This window comes from Rattus norvegicus, chromosome 18 (assembly GCF_036323735.1).
Source record: "Rattus norvegicus strain BN/NHsdMcwi chromosome 18, GRCr8, whole genome shotgun sequence".
NCBI lineage: Eukaryota > Metazoa > Chordata > Mammalia > Rodentia > Muridae > Rattus > Rattus norvegicus.
The window spans coordinates 84846894-84862224 of record NC_086036.1 but is presented as its reverse complement, the minus strand read 5'-3'; the positions used below and the strand labels follow the sequence as shown (position 1 = coordinate 84862224).

The 15331-nt window shown below is 38.7% G+C and overlaps 1 protein-coding gene across 1 annotated transcript in view; it reads left to right on the top strand.

The window, feature by feature from the left end:
* The window catches only part of Dok6 (docking protein 6), a 443157-nt gene extending 428423 nt beyond the window's left edge, over positions 1 to 14734 (top strand). The window contains exon 8 of the mRNA NM_001191943.1: positions 14191 to 14734. Coding sequence (NP_001178872.1) covers positions 14191 to 14330 — 140 coding nt within the window. The 3' untranslated portion in view covers positions 14331 to 14734. The remainder of the gene's footprint in view (positions 1 to 14190) is intronic.
* The last annotated feature ends 597 nt before the right edge of the window (positions 14735 to 15331 follow it).

Here is a 15331-nt window from a genome sequence, read left to right as displayed (position 1 = left end):
TGTCCTAATGAGAGTGTCTTTTGCTTTACAAAATCTTTGCAGTTTTATGAGGTCCCATTTGTCAATTCTTGATCTTAGAGCATAAGCCATTGGTGTTTTGTTCAGGAAATTTTCCCCAGTGCCCATGTGTTCGAGACTCTTCCCCACTTTTTCTTCTATTAGTTTGAGTGTATCTGGTTTGATGTGGAGGTCCTTGATCCACTTGGACTTAAGCTTTGTACATGGTGATAAGAATGGATCAATTTGCATTCTTCTACATGCTGACCTCCAGTTGAACCAGCACCATTTGTTGAAAATGCTATCTTTCTTCCATTAAATGGATTTAACTCCTTTGTCAACGATCAAGTAACTATAGGTGTGTGGGTTCATTTCATTTCTGGGTCTTTAATTCTGTTCCACTAATTTACTTGCCTGTCTCTGTACCAATACCATACAGGTTTTATGACTATTGCTCTGTGATACTGCTTGAAGTCAGGGATGGTGATTCCCCCAGAAGTTCTTTTATTGTTGAGTATAGTTTTCACTATCCTGGGTTTTTTGTTGTTCCAAATGAATTTGCAAATTGCTCTTCCTATCTCTATAAAGAATTGAGTAGGAATTTTGATGGGGATTGCATTGAATCTGTAGATTGCTTTTGGCAAAATGGCCATGTTTACTATATTAATCCTACCAATCCATGAGCATGGAAGATCGTTCCATCTTCTGAGATCTTCCTCAATTTCTTTCTTCAGACATTTGAAGTTCCTGTCATACAGATCTTTCACTTGCTTGGTTAAAGTCACACCAAGATATTTTATATTATTTGCGACTATTGTAAAGGGTGTCATTTCCTTAATTTCTTTCTCATCCTGTTTATCCTTTGAGTAGAGGAAGGCTACTGATTTGTTTTAGTTAATTTTATACCCCAACACTTTGCTGAAGTTGTTTATCAGGTTAAGTAGTTCTCTGGTAGAACTTTTGGGGTGGCTTAAGTACACTATCATATCATCTGCAAATAGTGATATTTTGATTTCTTCTCTTCCAATTTGTATCCCTTTGACCTCCTTTCACTGTCTGATTGCTCTGGCTAGGATTTTGAGTACTATATTGAATAAGTATGGAGAGAGTGGGCAGCCTTGTCTAGTCCCTGTTTTTGTGGGATTGCTTCAAGTTTCTCTCCATTTAGTTTGACCTTAGCTACTGTTTGCTGTATATTGCTTTTACTATGTTTAGATATGAGACTTAAATTCCTGATCTTTACAGGACTTTTATCACGAAGGGGTGTTGAATTTTGTCAAATGCTTTCTCAGCATCTAATGAAATGACTATGTGGTTCTTATCTTTGAGTTTGTTTATATAGTGGGTTACATTGATGTATTTCTGTACATTAAACCATCTCTGCATCCCTGGGATGAAGCCTACTTGATCATGATGGATGATCGCTTTGATGTGTTCTTGGATTCGGTTTGCAAGAATTTTATTGAGTATTTTTGTGTCAATGTTCATAAGGGAAATTGGTCTGAAGTTCGTTCTTTGTTGGGTCTTTGTGCGGTTTTGATATAAGAGTAGTAGTGGCTTCATAGAAGGAATTTTGTAGTGCTCCATATGTTTCAATTTTGTGGAATAGTTTGAACAGTATTGGTATGAGGTCTTCTGTGAAGGTGTGAAGGTCTGATGGAATCACTGAACCCATCTGGGGCTCTTTCTGGTTTGGAGACGTTTAATAACTGCTTCTATTTCTTTCAGAGTTATGGGGTTGTTTAGATGATTTATTTGTTCCTGATTTAACTTTGGTACCTGGTACCTGTCTAGAAAATTGTTCATTTCCTCCAGAATTTCTAGTTTTGTTGAATATAAGCTTTTGTAGTAGGATATGATGATTTTTTTAAAAATTTTTTTCAGATTCTGTTGTTATGTTTCCCTTTTCATTTCTGATTTTGTTAATTTGGAAACACTCTCTGTGACCTCTCGTTGTTCTGACTAAGGGTTTATCTATCTTGTTGATTTTCTCAAAGAACCAGCTCCTGTTTTGTTGCTTTTTCATTTCTACTTGGTTGATTTCAGCTCTGAGTTTGATTATTTCCTGCTTTCTACTCTTCTTGGGTTTATTTATTTCTTTTTGTTCTAGAGCTTTAAGGTGTGCTGTCAAGCTGCTGATATATGCTCTCTCCTATTTCTTTTTGCAGGCACTAGGAGCTATGAGTTTTCCTCTTAGTACCGCTTTCATTGTGTCCCATAAGTTGGGGAATGTTGTATCTTCATTTTCATTAAATTCTAAGAAGTCTTTAATTTATTTCTTTATTTCTTCCTTGACCAAGTTGTCATTGAGTAGAGCATTGTTCAACTTCCATATATATGTGGGCTTTCTGTCATTATTGTTGTTATTGAAGACCAGTCTTAACACATGGTGATCTGATAGGATGCATGGGATTATTTCTATCTTCCTGTATCTGTTGAGGCCTGTTTTGTGACCGATTATATGGTCAATTTTAGAGAAGGTTCCATGAGGTGCTGAGAAGAAGGTATATCATTTTGTTTTAGGATGGAATATTCTATAAATATCTGTTAAATCCAATTGGTTCATAACTTCTGTTAGTTTCTCTGTTTCTGTTTCCATGATCTGTCCAGTGATGAGAGTGGGGTGTTGAAATCTCCTACTATTATCCTGTGAGGTGCAATGTGTGCTTTGAGCTTTAGTGAGGTTTCTTTCATGAATGTAGTTGCCCTTGCATTTGGAGCATGTATATTTAGGATTGAGAGTTCATCTTGGTGGATTTTTCCTTTGATGAATATGAAGTATCCTTCCTTATCTTTTTTAATGACTCTTGGTTGAAAGTTAATTTTATGTGATATTAGAGTGGCAACTCCAGCTGGTTTCTTCAGGTCATTTGCTTAGAAAATTGTTTTCCAGTCATTTACTCTGAGGTAGTGTTTGTATTTGTCTCTGAGTGTGTTTCCTGCATGCAGCAAAATGCTGGGTCCTCTTTACATATCCAGTCTTTTGGTATATGTGTTTTTATTGGGGAATTGAGTCCATTGATTTTGAGAGATATTAATGAATAGTGATTTTCGCTTCCTGTTATTTTCGTTTGTAGAGGAGGAATTATGTCTGTTTGTCTCTCTTTTGGTTTCATTGCAAGGAAATTATATTCTTGCTTTCTGTATGGTGTAGTTTCTCTCCTTGTGTTGGAGTTTTCCATCTATTATCCTTTGTAGGGCTGGATTTGTAGAAAGATATTGTGTAAATTTGGTTTTGTCATGGAATATCTTGGTTTCTCCATCTATGTTAATTGAAAGTTTTGCTGGATACAGTAACTTGGGCTGGCATTTCTGTTCTCTTGGGGTCTGTATGCCATCTGTCCAGGATCTTCTGACTTTCAAAGTCTCTGGTGAGAAGTCTGGTGTAATTCTTACAGGTCTGCCTTTATATCTCACTTGACCTTTTTCCCTTATTGCATTTAATATTCTTTCTTTGTTTTGTGCATTTGGTATTTTAACTCTTATGTGATGGGAGGAATTTCTCTTTTGGTCCAATCTATTTGGAGTTCTGTAGGCTTCTTGTATGTTTACGGGCATCTCTTCCTTTAGGTTAGGGAAGTTTTCTTCTATAATTTTGTTGAATATATTTACTGGCCCCTTATGTTGGGAGTCTTCACTTTCTTCTATACTTATTATCCTTAGGTTTGATCTTCTCATTGTGTCCTGGATTTCCTGTACGTTTTGGGCTAGGAGCTTTTTGCATTTTACATTATCTTTGACAGTTGTATGGATGATTTCTATGGAATCTTCTGCTCCCGAGATTCTCTCCTCTGTCTCTTGTATTCTGTTGGTGATGCTTGTGTCTATGGCTCCTTGTGTCTACCTTTAGTTTTCTATATCCAGGGTTTTCTCCCTTTGTGCTTTCTTTATTGTTTCTATTTCCATTTTCAGTTCCTTCACCTGTTTGGTTGTGTTTTCCTGTAATTCTTTCAGTGATTTTTGTGTTTCCTCTCTAAGGGCTTCTACTTGTTTACTTGTGCTTTCCTGCATTTCTCTAAGGGCGTTCTTTATTTCTTCCTTAAAGTCCTCCATCATTGTCAAAAAATGTGATTTCAAATCTAAACCTTGCTTTTCTGGTGTGTTTAGATATCCAGTATTTTCTTTGGTGGGAGAACTGGGCTCTGATGATGCCAAGTAGTCTTTGTTTCTGTTGATTAGGTTCCTGCACTTGCCTCTAGCCATTTGGTTATCTCTGGTGTTTGCTTGTCTTGCTGTTTCTGGGAGTGACTTGGCCCTGCTGTAAGTCTCTGTGTCAACACTACTGTAGAACTGTTTTCCTGTTTTCTTTCAGCCTTTCCTGAGAACAGGTGCTCTGCTCTCAGCTGTGGTGGCACTCCTGGAGACTGTCTTCCTGCTCTAGGCACCGCACCGACAGGAATCAAAGGGTCCTGCCCCTGATTGCTCATGTAGGTCCTTGCACCTAGCAGGCGCAGTTGGCACTAAGTGATTCCCTCTTGGGTCTGGACTGTGGACAGAGGGTATTCTCCTCTGACTTCTCAGGAGTACCCACACTTCTGAGGTTCCAGCTCTCTCTCCCATGGGATTGGTGCATGGAACGGTTTGTACGGATTGGTTCGTCGTCCTGGGCACAGACTAGAATTGTGGGTACCAGTGGCTGTCTATTCCTATATCCCTCTGTCCAGAGGCACTGTGCAGTTTCCCTGTGGACCAGTGATGTAGGCCGAGGTGTGCAGAGGCGGCAATCTGCCCTGAGGCCTCTGGATGTCTGTACTCCTGGGTGGTCTGCTCTCTTCCCCATGGAATTTGGGTGCAGGGAACTGTGGGATGGTGTCAGTTCACTTCCGGGCAGAGCCAGGAACAGGAAGTGCCCTGACACAGAGGACTTCTGCCTCTTTGTATCCTGAATCCACCAGGCAAGTCACTTAGTAGCAGAAAACTGGATTTTACCTCTGCTCTCAGCTTTGGCGGTGCTCCTGGAGACTGTCTTCCAGCTCTAGGCACAGGCCTACTTAACAGGTTTTAAAAAACAAGAGCCAATATGTGTATTGACTCTGCTCTTTGTTTATTAGCATATGGTAATTAGCTATTAGACTGCACAGCATGCTAACTTACTACATATTCTATTTAAGAAACTATTATGAAGACAATTCTGAGAAACTTGAAGGATTGGGTAGTTAGGAAACATTAGGCACACTCAAACCAAGTAGTCCTTCAAGCTCAAGTCACTGAACACTACATGATAAGACATTTAATGTAGAGCATTAACCAAGGTAAATCTCTTATGTTCAAGAGATAAAGAGAGAAAATGAATTTATACAAATATTGGGGGAAAAGGTAAAGGAAATACTTTAATATTCTTATAAAGAGAAGATTTTTACTGGTTATTTTATTTATTTACATTTCAAATGCTGTTCCCCTTCTGGTTTCCCCTCCACAAACTTCCTATTGCATCTCCCTTCTCCCTGTCTCTATGAGGGCGTTCCCCACCTACCCACCCACTCCGTCATCACTGCCTAGCATCCCCCTATGCTGAGGCATTGAGCCTCCACATGACCAAGGGCTTTCCCTCCCATTGATGCCAGATAAGGCAGTCCTCTGCTACCTATGCTGCTGGAGCCATGGGTTCCTTCATGTGTACTCTGGTTGGTGGTTTAGTCCCTACAAGTTCTTTGGTGGGGGATGTCCAGTTAGTTGATATTGTTGTTCTTCTCATGGTGCTGCAATCCCCTTCAGCTCCTTCAGTCCTTTCCTTAACTCTTCCATTGGGGTCACCATGCTCAGTCTAATGGTTGGCTATGAGCATCCTCATCTGATTGGTCAGACTCTGGGAGGGCCACACTCCTGTCAAAAACCTAGGAAACTTAAAAACAGACCTGACTGTATTTGTTTTTGTTTTTTAAGTCTAGCTTTAGGAACTTTTTGTGACAAAAGAAAATTAAGAAAACATCAATGATGGAGCAACAGAAATAGTGCAGCAGTTATAAGTACTTGCTTTTCTTCCAAGGGCCATGAGGTCAGTTCCTAGCACACAAGCTAAGTGACTCATAAGGACCTTTAACTCCAACCTCAGGGGATCTAATATCTTCTCTTCCTCCATAACACTCTTACACACTTGGGATACTCACAAAGAGACATAACACAAACATTTAAATATTTAAAAGAAAAACTGGAAACATCATTGAGATGTATGTAATTTCTCATACTTGAACTTTAGAAAAGTACTTTCCTACCCTAAAAGGAAGGGTGTAAATTAGTGATACTTTAGGTAAAAAAGCTCATGTCCCAAGATGCCTAAGAGTGTTTTGTGTAGTTGGTTGGTTGGTTGGTTGGTTGGTTGGTTGGTTGATTTTGGTTCTCTGAGACATGGTTTCATGGTGTAACCTTGGGTATCCTTGAAGTCACACTATAGACCAAGCTGGCCTTGGACTTGGATCTACCTCACTCTGCACAGATTTAAGAATTTGGTTGTTTGATTAAAAGAGGGAAATCCCTTAACCTGGGATCTGTAAGTTGGAACCTCAGAGAAACCAGTAACATATTTCTTCAAAAACCTGAGAATCAAGAATTCTATATCCAAAACCAGAAAATATGGGTACCTCAGCTTAGAAAGAGAAATTACTCTCATCCTTCCCTTTGCTTTATACAGATGAACTGGATAAGGTCTGCCCATGTTGATGGGAGATCTTATTTATTTAACCTACTGACTATCTTAAAGCACCTCCAAGGATATACTGGGAAATAATTATTTTACCAGCATCTGGATGTTTATCAATCATGTCAAGATAACACATTATTCATGATCTCTTCTTCTCAAGCTGATAGGAAGATTTTATTAAGGACAGCATTTCTTCTGTAATTGGTATAAGATTGTCATGAAATTTGTACTCAATGAGCAGAGGCTTATATATTCTTTTTAATCATTCTTTATGTAAATTAGACCAATTATCATTTTCCCCAATGGATCAAATATGTTGAACCTGAACCTTGATAAACCCCAAAGTTTTCTCAAGGTCATAAAGCTCCACCCTTGAATCTCCAGGAGAAACTCAGAAGCTCACTTAGAATGCCAGTTTAAATTTCAACTATTAAAAATTGAATAAAATTCAAATACATTTTGTAGGGGAAAAACTTGGCAATTCATGTTGGCATTTCAATGCGTAATTAATCCCCGATGGATAATTATTGAGATATAGTAGAGCTGTGGCTGTCTAATATGGTTTCAAATTTCATCTACATTTAAGATTAGCATTCAAGTATTAAACACGGCAAAACTCCTCCTCTGCCAACAAGACACTGTGGTGAGTTCACTCAACCAACCTAACTTTGTAACGCCCATTTTTCTACTATCTCCTTTCCTATCCAGTGCATGGGTACAGCCTGTCCACTCTTCTTGCAGCTAGCACTAAGAAGGTACTTGTTAAAGACATATCTCCTAACTATTCAGCCTAAACTTTCATTAATGCTTTTATTCCACATGTTTTCTTCCTCATCAGGAAACTTCCTCACTTAATTTATTGTAATACTAACTTTTGTTTTAGTATTTAAAGGAACCACACCTTTTCAGTTCCTCCAGAGTCTGACAAATTGTTTAAGCACATGACTATTAAATGCCTTCCTTAGGGCCATTTCCTCTCACTAGCTATTGTCCAAGAGTTTTGTTAGGGGAATCTGTCTGGCTTTTATGGGATTCCTTTAGAATCTATATTGAAAATAAAATTAGTTAGTAAAAGTAGAAAACCAGATGCCAATCAGGTTGAGGGAGTTCTGCAATAAATGCTAACACACTCTTAATTACTGAGAGAAGAGGATATTGCGTCTGTGTTCTTGTTCCCTCTTCCTCTTGCCTTCTCTATGTAAGAATCCTTGCTCTAGCACTCCAGCCTGGCTGCTGTTTTCAACTACATTTGCATTTTTTTCCAGTTCATAGAGTTTGGGCACTTTGGGATCCAGCAGGGAAGTTTCCCTTTAAAGTAAGCATTCATTGTGTCTTTATTGTTATGTGCTGTTCTTCAGTTCCTTGAATAATTTTGTTAGAATAAACAAATGCACTAAATGACTCTACACCTAGCATATTATCTTCCTTTCAGAGTGAAAATCTGAAGCTTAGGTTCAGTAGACACACATATAATTACCATGTCAGAGGGTTCTTGAACCCACTGGGTAAGGATGGTCATCAACACTGTAGGAACATACAGAACACTTGAGCAAAGTATCATTTCTACTGAAGCAGACATGACTACAGCAGACTATAAATACAAAATTTAAGATGGCTTTTTAAACAGACTTATTGCTGTTAACATATTTGCTGTTTTAATTAATAGCATTGTGCAGATGATCTGTGTGTGTATTTGCCATATCTGTCTATATGGCCAAGTGGAGAAAAATTGACAGAGCATTTCACTAGACTGCTTGTCAGAAGGGTGAACGAGTCTATTCCACTGAGTGTTTTAATTTAAGCCTCACCGTTTATTTTTGTTGTTTCATGCTTTCATCAACACTGCCTAAGGGCATGGCTCCAGTGAATGCTGAAAGGGGCTTGATTATTTTTCTCCCTTTGTTCACATTTATTGTTTTCTTGATCAAACAGCCTTCACATATTCAGTTCTGATTGAGGTATTTTATTTTCCAGATTTGCATTAAACAGCATAATTTATTAACTGTCTGAAATAAATAGTTGAAGTAAAACAAAGTCATAAATTACTTTCCAATTAAACCAAAATGATTCACAGAGGAGGTGAAAAAATATACTGATGACCTTGAAAAAGAATAACATTCAAATCATCGTGGAGAGAGGCAGTACTTTAGGATGGTAGGAGAAATCAGGTGCTGAGCGGGGAATGATAAGCTTGTGAGCCCACTCTGCTCAGAAAAGAAATTAAGCACACACCTACGGATTTTTGCTAACTACTTTATGTGTTGATTTGTTTAATTTCCACTCTACGTACAGAGAATATGATCCCCCAACATGGGATGATGAGACCACAAAAGTACAGCAAAGTCCAATTTGTTTCTGAAGCTCATTGTAGTGGTGAAATGCACAGTGAGATTCACTGTTCACACTGTGGGGGTGCTGAAATGATATGTATGGGTTTATCACCCACTTGTCCTCTGGTTCTACTCAACAAAGGTAGAGCAAACCATTCACTTGCTGTTTGTAGTTTGCTGTCCTTGCCTGACTATATTTCTCAGGGCAGCTGATCAGAACTATAAAGTAAGAGTTCCCATTTCTAAGACTCTTTCCTGAAGACTTTTTGAGTAGAAGACTGATAAATGTTCTTTGTATTATTTTCCAGGAGACTCAAGTTCTGTTCCTAGAACTCATAACAAGAAAATTAAAAACTGCCTTTAACATTGCATTATCTTCTCTTTTATGCTCAATATTATAGAATTAAAAAAATACTATGTTCAAAAGAAAAATCTTCATTAATTTTCAACTTAAGTCTTCACTTTCAGGTAACAAATAATATGAATTAAAGATATGTCTCACCTTTCTCTTCAGATGTTTTTATATTTTATTAGCAGTTGCATAAAATAAAAACTAAAAGTGTATTTTTGAAGAAAACTTAATTTTTAATTACATGTATATGTGTAGTGTGGGGGTGCACATGAGCGTTGTTGCTAATGGAGGCCTGAAGGACGTCACCAGGTCCTTTGGAACTGAAATTAGAGATAGTTATTAAGTTTCTTGGCATGAACTCTGGGGTCCCTTGGAAAAGCAGTGCACAACGTTAACTACAGAGCATCTCTCTAGCCATAAGAGCAAGTTCTTAATACTTCCAGCTGGTATTGTTAATAAACACAATGTTTCTTGTTAAAAGAATCATGAATTCTCATTGTGCAATGGTAAGATAGACAGAAGACATACACAGATAGATACACACACACACACACACACACACACACACACACACACACTACACATACACACATCAATAGTTTTCACCATCACTGTCATGTCAAGATGCTGCCTCCTTACAGGCCTTCACTAACTGCTCTAGCTAACATTTAGTACACACAGCTGTCTCAGGTTCCTCCTATGTGTTGTTGAGTTTAGTGCACATACAGCCAGCAGACAGTGTGATCTTCTCTCTGGGACAGTGAAACCCGTGGAGACTACCATGGAATCACAACCTTCGATTGAATGCCAACATTTGTAGACTAACTCACTGACTTAACATTTAAAACCACAATACATGCAAAATAAAGCCAAAATACAAGCTGAGTAACTCTGTTATCACCATCTGATTTCAGATCAATAATCCAAAAATCTCATAGCAAAGTAATATCCCTTAAAGTTAACTATAAAAGAAAAAGAAAAAGAAAATACCAGAAGCAGCATGTGTATACCTGGTGTTTCCACTTCTGAGATTCTGATTTTTAACATTCCCTTAATTTCTACGCACTCCTTTAACTTCTTACCCTTTTCAAAGCCCCTCTTTAATATCACCTTAGCATTGCCATTATTGGCCCCCAAGTCTCTTACTTATCCCTCCTTTTCCTGTTTCTCTGCTTCATTTTCATGTTTCCTTTTTATATCATCGGAGTCCTCATGAAAGAGCAGAAAATTTAAAATAATTTAGTGAAGAGACTGCATATAGACCACTAGGAAAAGCTATGGTAGTTAATGGGAAGTGAGAAAGCCAGATGCACAAGAGCAAGAGTGTTGTGGTTTGCTCTGAAGTTATCTGTATTTTGATGCTAATTCCACTGTCCCAAGGACAGTTGCCTAGTCACATACTCAGGAATCAGGTGACTTCACCAGAACCGTCTCCCCATTGAATTTGTAAAATACAGGTGAGGGCCAGGTACAGGATAGAAGGAAGCCTGTCATTGGAGGAGAAGGAAGGATGGGTGGGAGAGAAGTTTGAAGGAAGAGGAGGAGACTAGAACAAAGAGGAGAGGAGAGGCAGAGAAGCCATGGCAGGACAATGGAGGCTGATGTAAAGATTCCGCTCTGTGTATTCACAGGTTATTATTAAGGTTCTTAAGGGATGAATGGTATCAGGCTTTGTATGTTTAAGTGGGCAATTATATCTTACCAATTGGGTCAAAGGTTATTGTGTTGTGTGTTCTTTTATGTGACGGTTTGAGTGTAGGAAAGTGTGAGGCAGCAGGAGACACTGGGCCGCCGAGGAGTGGGGATGTTTTCCTGCCAAGATATCTAGCAGATATCTTGGGGAACTGCAGTAACAGACCAAGCAGGATAAAAGACAACCAATACTTCTTTTTATTTTTTATATTTTTACAACAACACAAGAGTAATGATATGCCTCTTCCAAAGCACAAAGACACTAAGTGGGGAAAATGGGAGTAAAGGACTTTTCAGGTCCACATTTAACTTTCAGACTATTTTAATAACTATTAATGTATATTAACTTTGTGTATCACACCACAGCACAGATTCAGTCATAGGAAGGAACTACAGAAACAAAAAGAATTTAAAAAGCTCAAATGTACCTGAGAAGGACAGAAAGGATGTCCCACACTCTTCCTCCACTGAGATTTGCAGCAATAGTCAATAGTCTTCTCCCATCCCTGGTCATCAAGAGAATCAGGTCAACAACAAAGTTAAAACCATTTCTTGCTAGAAAGCAAGATTTGTTTCTCACATTTTTTTTAAATTTAAGCAGTTCTACCACTTTTAATAAGCCTTTAATTACACAATTCCTGTGGGTTTTCTCCTTGGATCTCAAGCTTTCCACACTGCAAGGATATTTTTGGAGTCATCAAGCATGTGGCAATGAAACTGGCTTTGAGCCTATGACATTGAAAAGGACAAGGCCACTGATAGGTATGACAGTGGAAGTCCCATGTTTCTGTGTTAGCAGATAGTTTTCTCCGGATTCCACACTCAAGAGATCAGCTAAAACACAGATCAAATTAAATTTATTTCATCCCTTGATAACAATATAAACTCTTAAGGGAAAGTGCATAGTATCTATTTTTCTTCTGTCTCTCTAAGCCTTTCCACTAGGTACAAACCATTCTCAAGCACAAAGAATAATCACTGCTATAAAAACATGTGAGACAATTACTGGAAAGTCTTTCTAAAGCCTTAATATGTACACTTCTTTCTACACATTATAAACATCCTGAGAAATTTTAAGCCATCACTGTGCTTTGGTTTGCAATAGACAGTTTTGTATCACAATATATCAGCTAAGCAGTCAAAATCGTGGGAAGAATTTTCTTGGGATATATTTTATATCATATTCAACTCTTTTTTTCTCCATCTTTATTAAATTGGGTATTTCTTATTTACATTTCAATTGTTATTCCCTTTCCCAGTTTCCAGGCCAACATTCCCCAGCCCCTCCCCCTCCCCTTCTGTATGGGTGTTTCCCTCCCCATCCTCCCCCCATTACCACCCTCCCCCCAACAATCCTGTTCACTGGAGGTTCAGTCTTGGCAGGACCAAGGGCTTCCCCTTCCACTGGTGCCCTTACTAGGCTATTCATTGCTACCTGTGCAGTTGGAGCCCAGGGTCAGTCCATGTATAGTCTTTGGGTAGTGGCTTAGTCCCTGGAAGCTCTGGTTGGTTGGCATTGTTGTTCATATGGGGTCTCAAGACCCTTCAAGCTCTTTCAGTCCTTTCTATGATTCCTTAAATGGGGGTCCCATTCTCACTTCAGTGGTGCTGGTGGCATTCGCCTATGTATTTGCTGTATGCTGGCTGTGTCTCTCAGGAGAGATCTACATCCGGTTTCTGTCAGCCTGCACTTCTTTGCTTCATCCATCTTATCTAGTTTGGTGGCTGTATATGTATGCGCCACACGTGGGGCAGGCTCCGAATGGGTGTTCCTTCAGTCTCTGTTCTAAACTTTGCCTCCCTATCCCTTCCCAAGGGTATTCTTGTTCTCCTTTTAAAGAAGGAATGAAGCATCCACATTTTGGTCATCCTTCTTGAGTTTCATGTGTTCTGTGCATTTAAGGTAATTCAAGCATTTTGGGATAATATCCACTTATCAATGAATGCTTACCATGTGTGTTTTTCTGTGATTGGGTTACCTCACTCAGGATGATATTTTCCAGTTCCATCCATTTGCCTATAAATTTCATAAAGTCATTGTTTTTGATAGCTGAGTAGTATTCCATTGTATAGATGTACCACATTTTCTGTATCCATTCCTCTGTTGAAGGGCATCTGGGTTCTTTCCAGCTTCTGGCTATTATAAATAAGGCTGCTATGAACATAGTGGAGCATTTGTTATTGTTATATGTTGGAGCATCTTTTGGGTATATGCCCAAGAGAAGTATAGCTGGGTCCTCAGGTAGTTCAATGTCCAATTTTCTGAGGAACCTCCAGACTGATTTCCAGAATGGTTGTATCAGTCTGCAATCCCACCAACAATGGAGGAGTGTTCCTCTTTCTCCACATCCTCGCCAGCATCTGCTGTCACCGAAGTTTTTGATCTTAGCTATAATATTCAACTCTTAAAGCATTTTAGTGACCATTGAGGCATATTACCTTGGTGAACCAGTATATACAATCAGTTATGGGAGAACTCACAAAATTCCTGGGGAAACCAGAACCCCTAACTTATTGTAAAACCTTCTTTGATAATTAGCTATTACTGACCAGGGTAAAATTCAGTTTGCCTGTTCACAGATGCTCTAAATAAAGTATTTCATTATCTTTGAGTTGCAGAAAGTGAGTGTAACAGAAAAGAAAGAAATTATGCTTTCCAGAAGAAATAGTTTTCCAGGGAAAGTATTTCCTGCCTTTATTTTAAAGGTTAAAGACAGGAAAGTTGAGAGTCCTAAAAATTAGCCCAGCTCTATAGGTATCCAGAATTCTAGGAAAGATACATATGGGGAAAATACTGATGTCTGAATATATTTTTACATCATAAATGATCAAGAAATCAGGCCTGATGTGGTGTTCGGACAGTAATCAAAGCTAACTGAGAAGCTGCAGGAGAAGAATCAGACAGTTCAACATCTGCCTTGATAGCTTACTAAGATTCACTCTCAAATTAAAAAGTAAAAGGAGAGGAGATTTGACTATTGTGTAGTTGGCCCTGGGTTCAGTTCCCAGTTGGGTAAAGGAAGAATCAGGATACCAAAGTCTAGATTCTTGCCCACTTCCTTACAAGTTTTGTTTTCAGGGTTTGAAGTCTTTTATTAGATCTATTTGCTGTCATTACTAAGATGTACTTTTGTTTCCTCTGAGTGTATTTCTTAGTACAGCTGTCCTTTCTTCTTCTTCAGGTCATGGGTTTGGTTCATCAAAGATGTCCAGGGCACAGACATTTCCCAGCTATGCTCCAGAACAGAGTGAAGAGGCTCAGCCACCGTTGTCACGGTCCAGCAGCTATGGATTCAGCTATAGCTCCAGCCTCATTCAATGACACACAGAGGCCACCAATGACCAGCAAGACAGTCTACCCTGGACCTGCCATGGGGTCATTTCGCCCTATGCTTCCTGGAAGACCAATTGCAGTACAATTTAACATTGGTAGGGCATAGCCCCAACTAGAAGGTTAAAAACTGGAGTTCTGCTTCCTTGATTCAGTGGTTAAGTCCTTTATTTATTGAATTTCTATGGGGGAAAAATCTATGTTTTACAAAAAATAGAATCCAATAATATGAACACTCATCTAAATAAGAAAAATTCTTTGTGTCTGACATTAGCAGAAGTTTTGGTACTGGGAAATTTTCCACTCCAGTTTGAGCCTGGGTGGCACTGACATTTGTCCTTAAGGTTAGGTGCTTTTGTTTGAACATAGGGCCTGACTTTAAACATATGATGACCCACTGTAGGCTCTGTGGCTTTTTCAGTTTTGACAGAAACAAATCAAGCAAGCTTTACAGATGGCATCTTAACTCTCAATGTAAAAACACCCAATGACAATTGAGGGGGTATAAAAATAGAATACTCCATTAAGAATGGCCCTGTAGTTGTGTGTGTGTGTGTGTGTGTGTGTGTGTGTGTGTGTGTGTGTGTGTGTGTGTAAGTATAGCCACGGATATTGCTATATCAATTTAGAAATAAGTATACTTCATCAGTGATGAGGGTGATAAGATATGCTCACTTAAATTATTGAAAACTAATTTGATGCATTAAAATTAAGATTGTTATGTTAAATAGCTATTTTTAACATAGTAATGTTAGAAAATTAAAAAGGCCCCCTACTAGCAACAGTATTTCTGTAGTCCACTCTGATCCTATAAGGAATATGAGTGCAAACACAAGAGGGAAGTATTTTGGAAGCAAGATAACAAACCTAGCTGTCCTCTATGTTGGTTGTCATATTGTGTGTCTAGTTTGTGTTGCCTTGTTATTGATTGCTTCTTCCCTTGGCCATCCATCAGAAATACTTGAAGAATTGATGTAATCTCCAACTCCAAA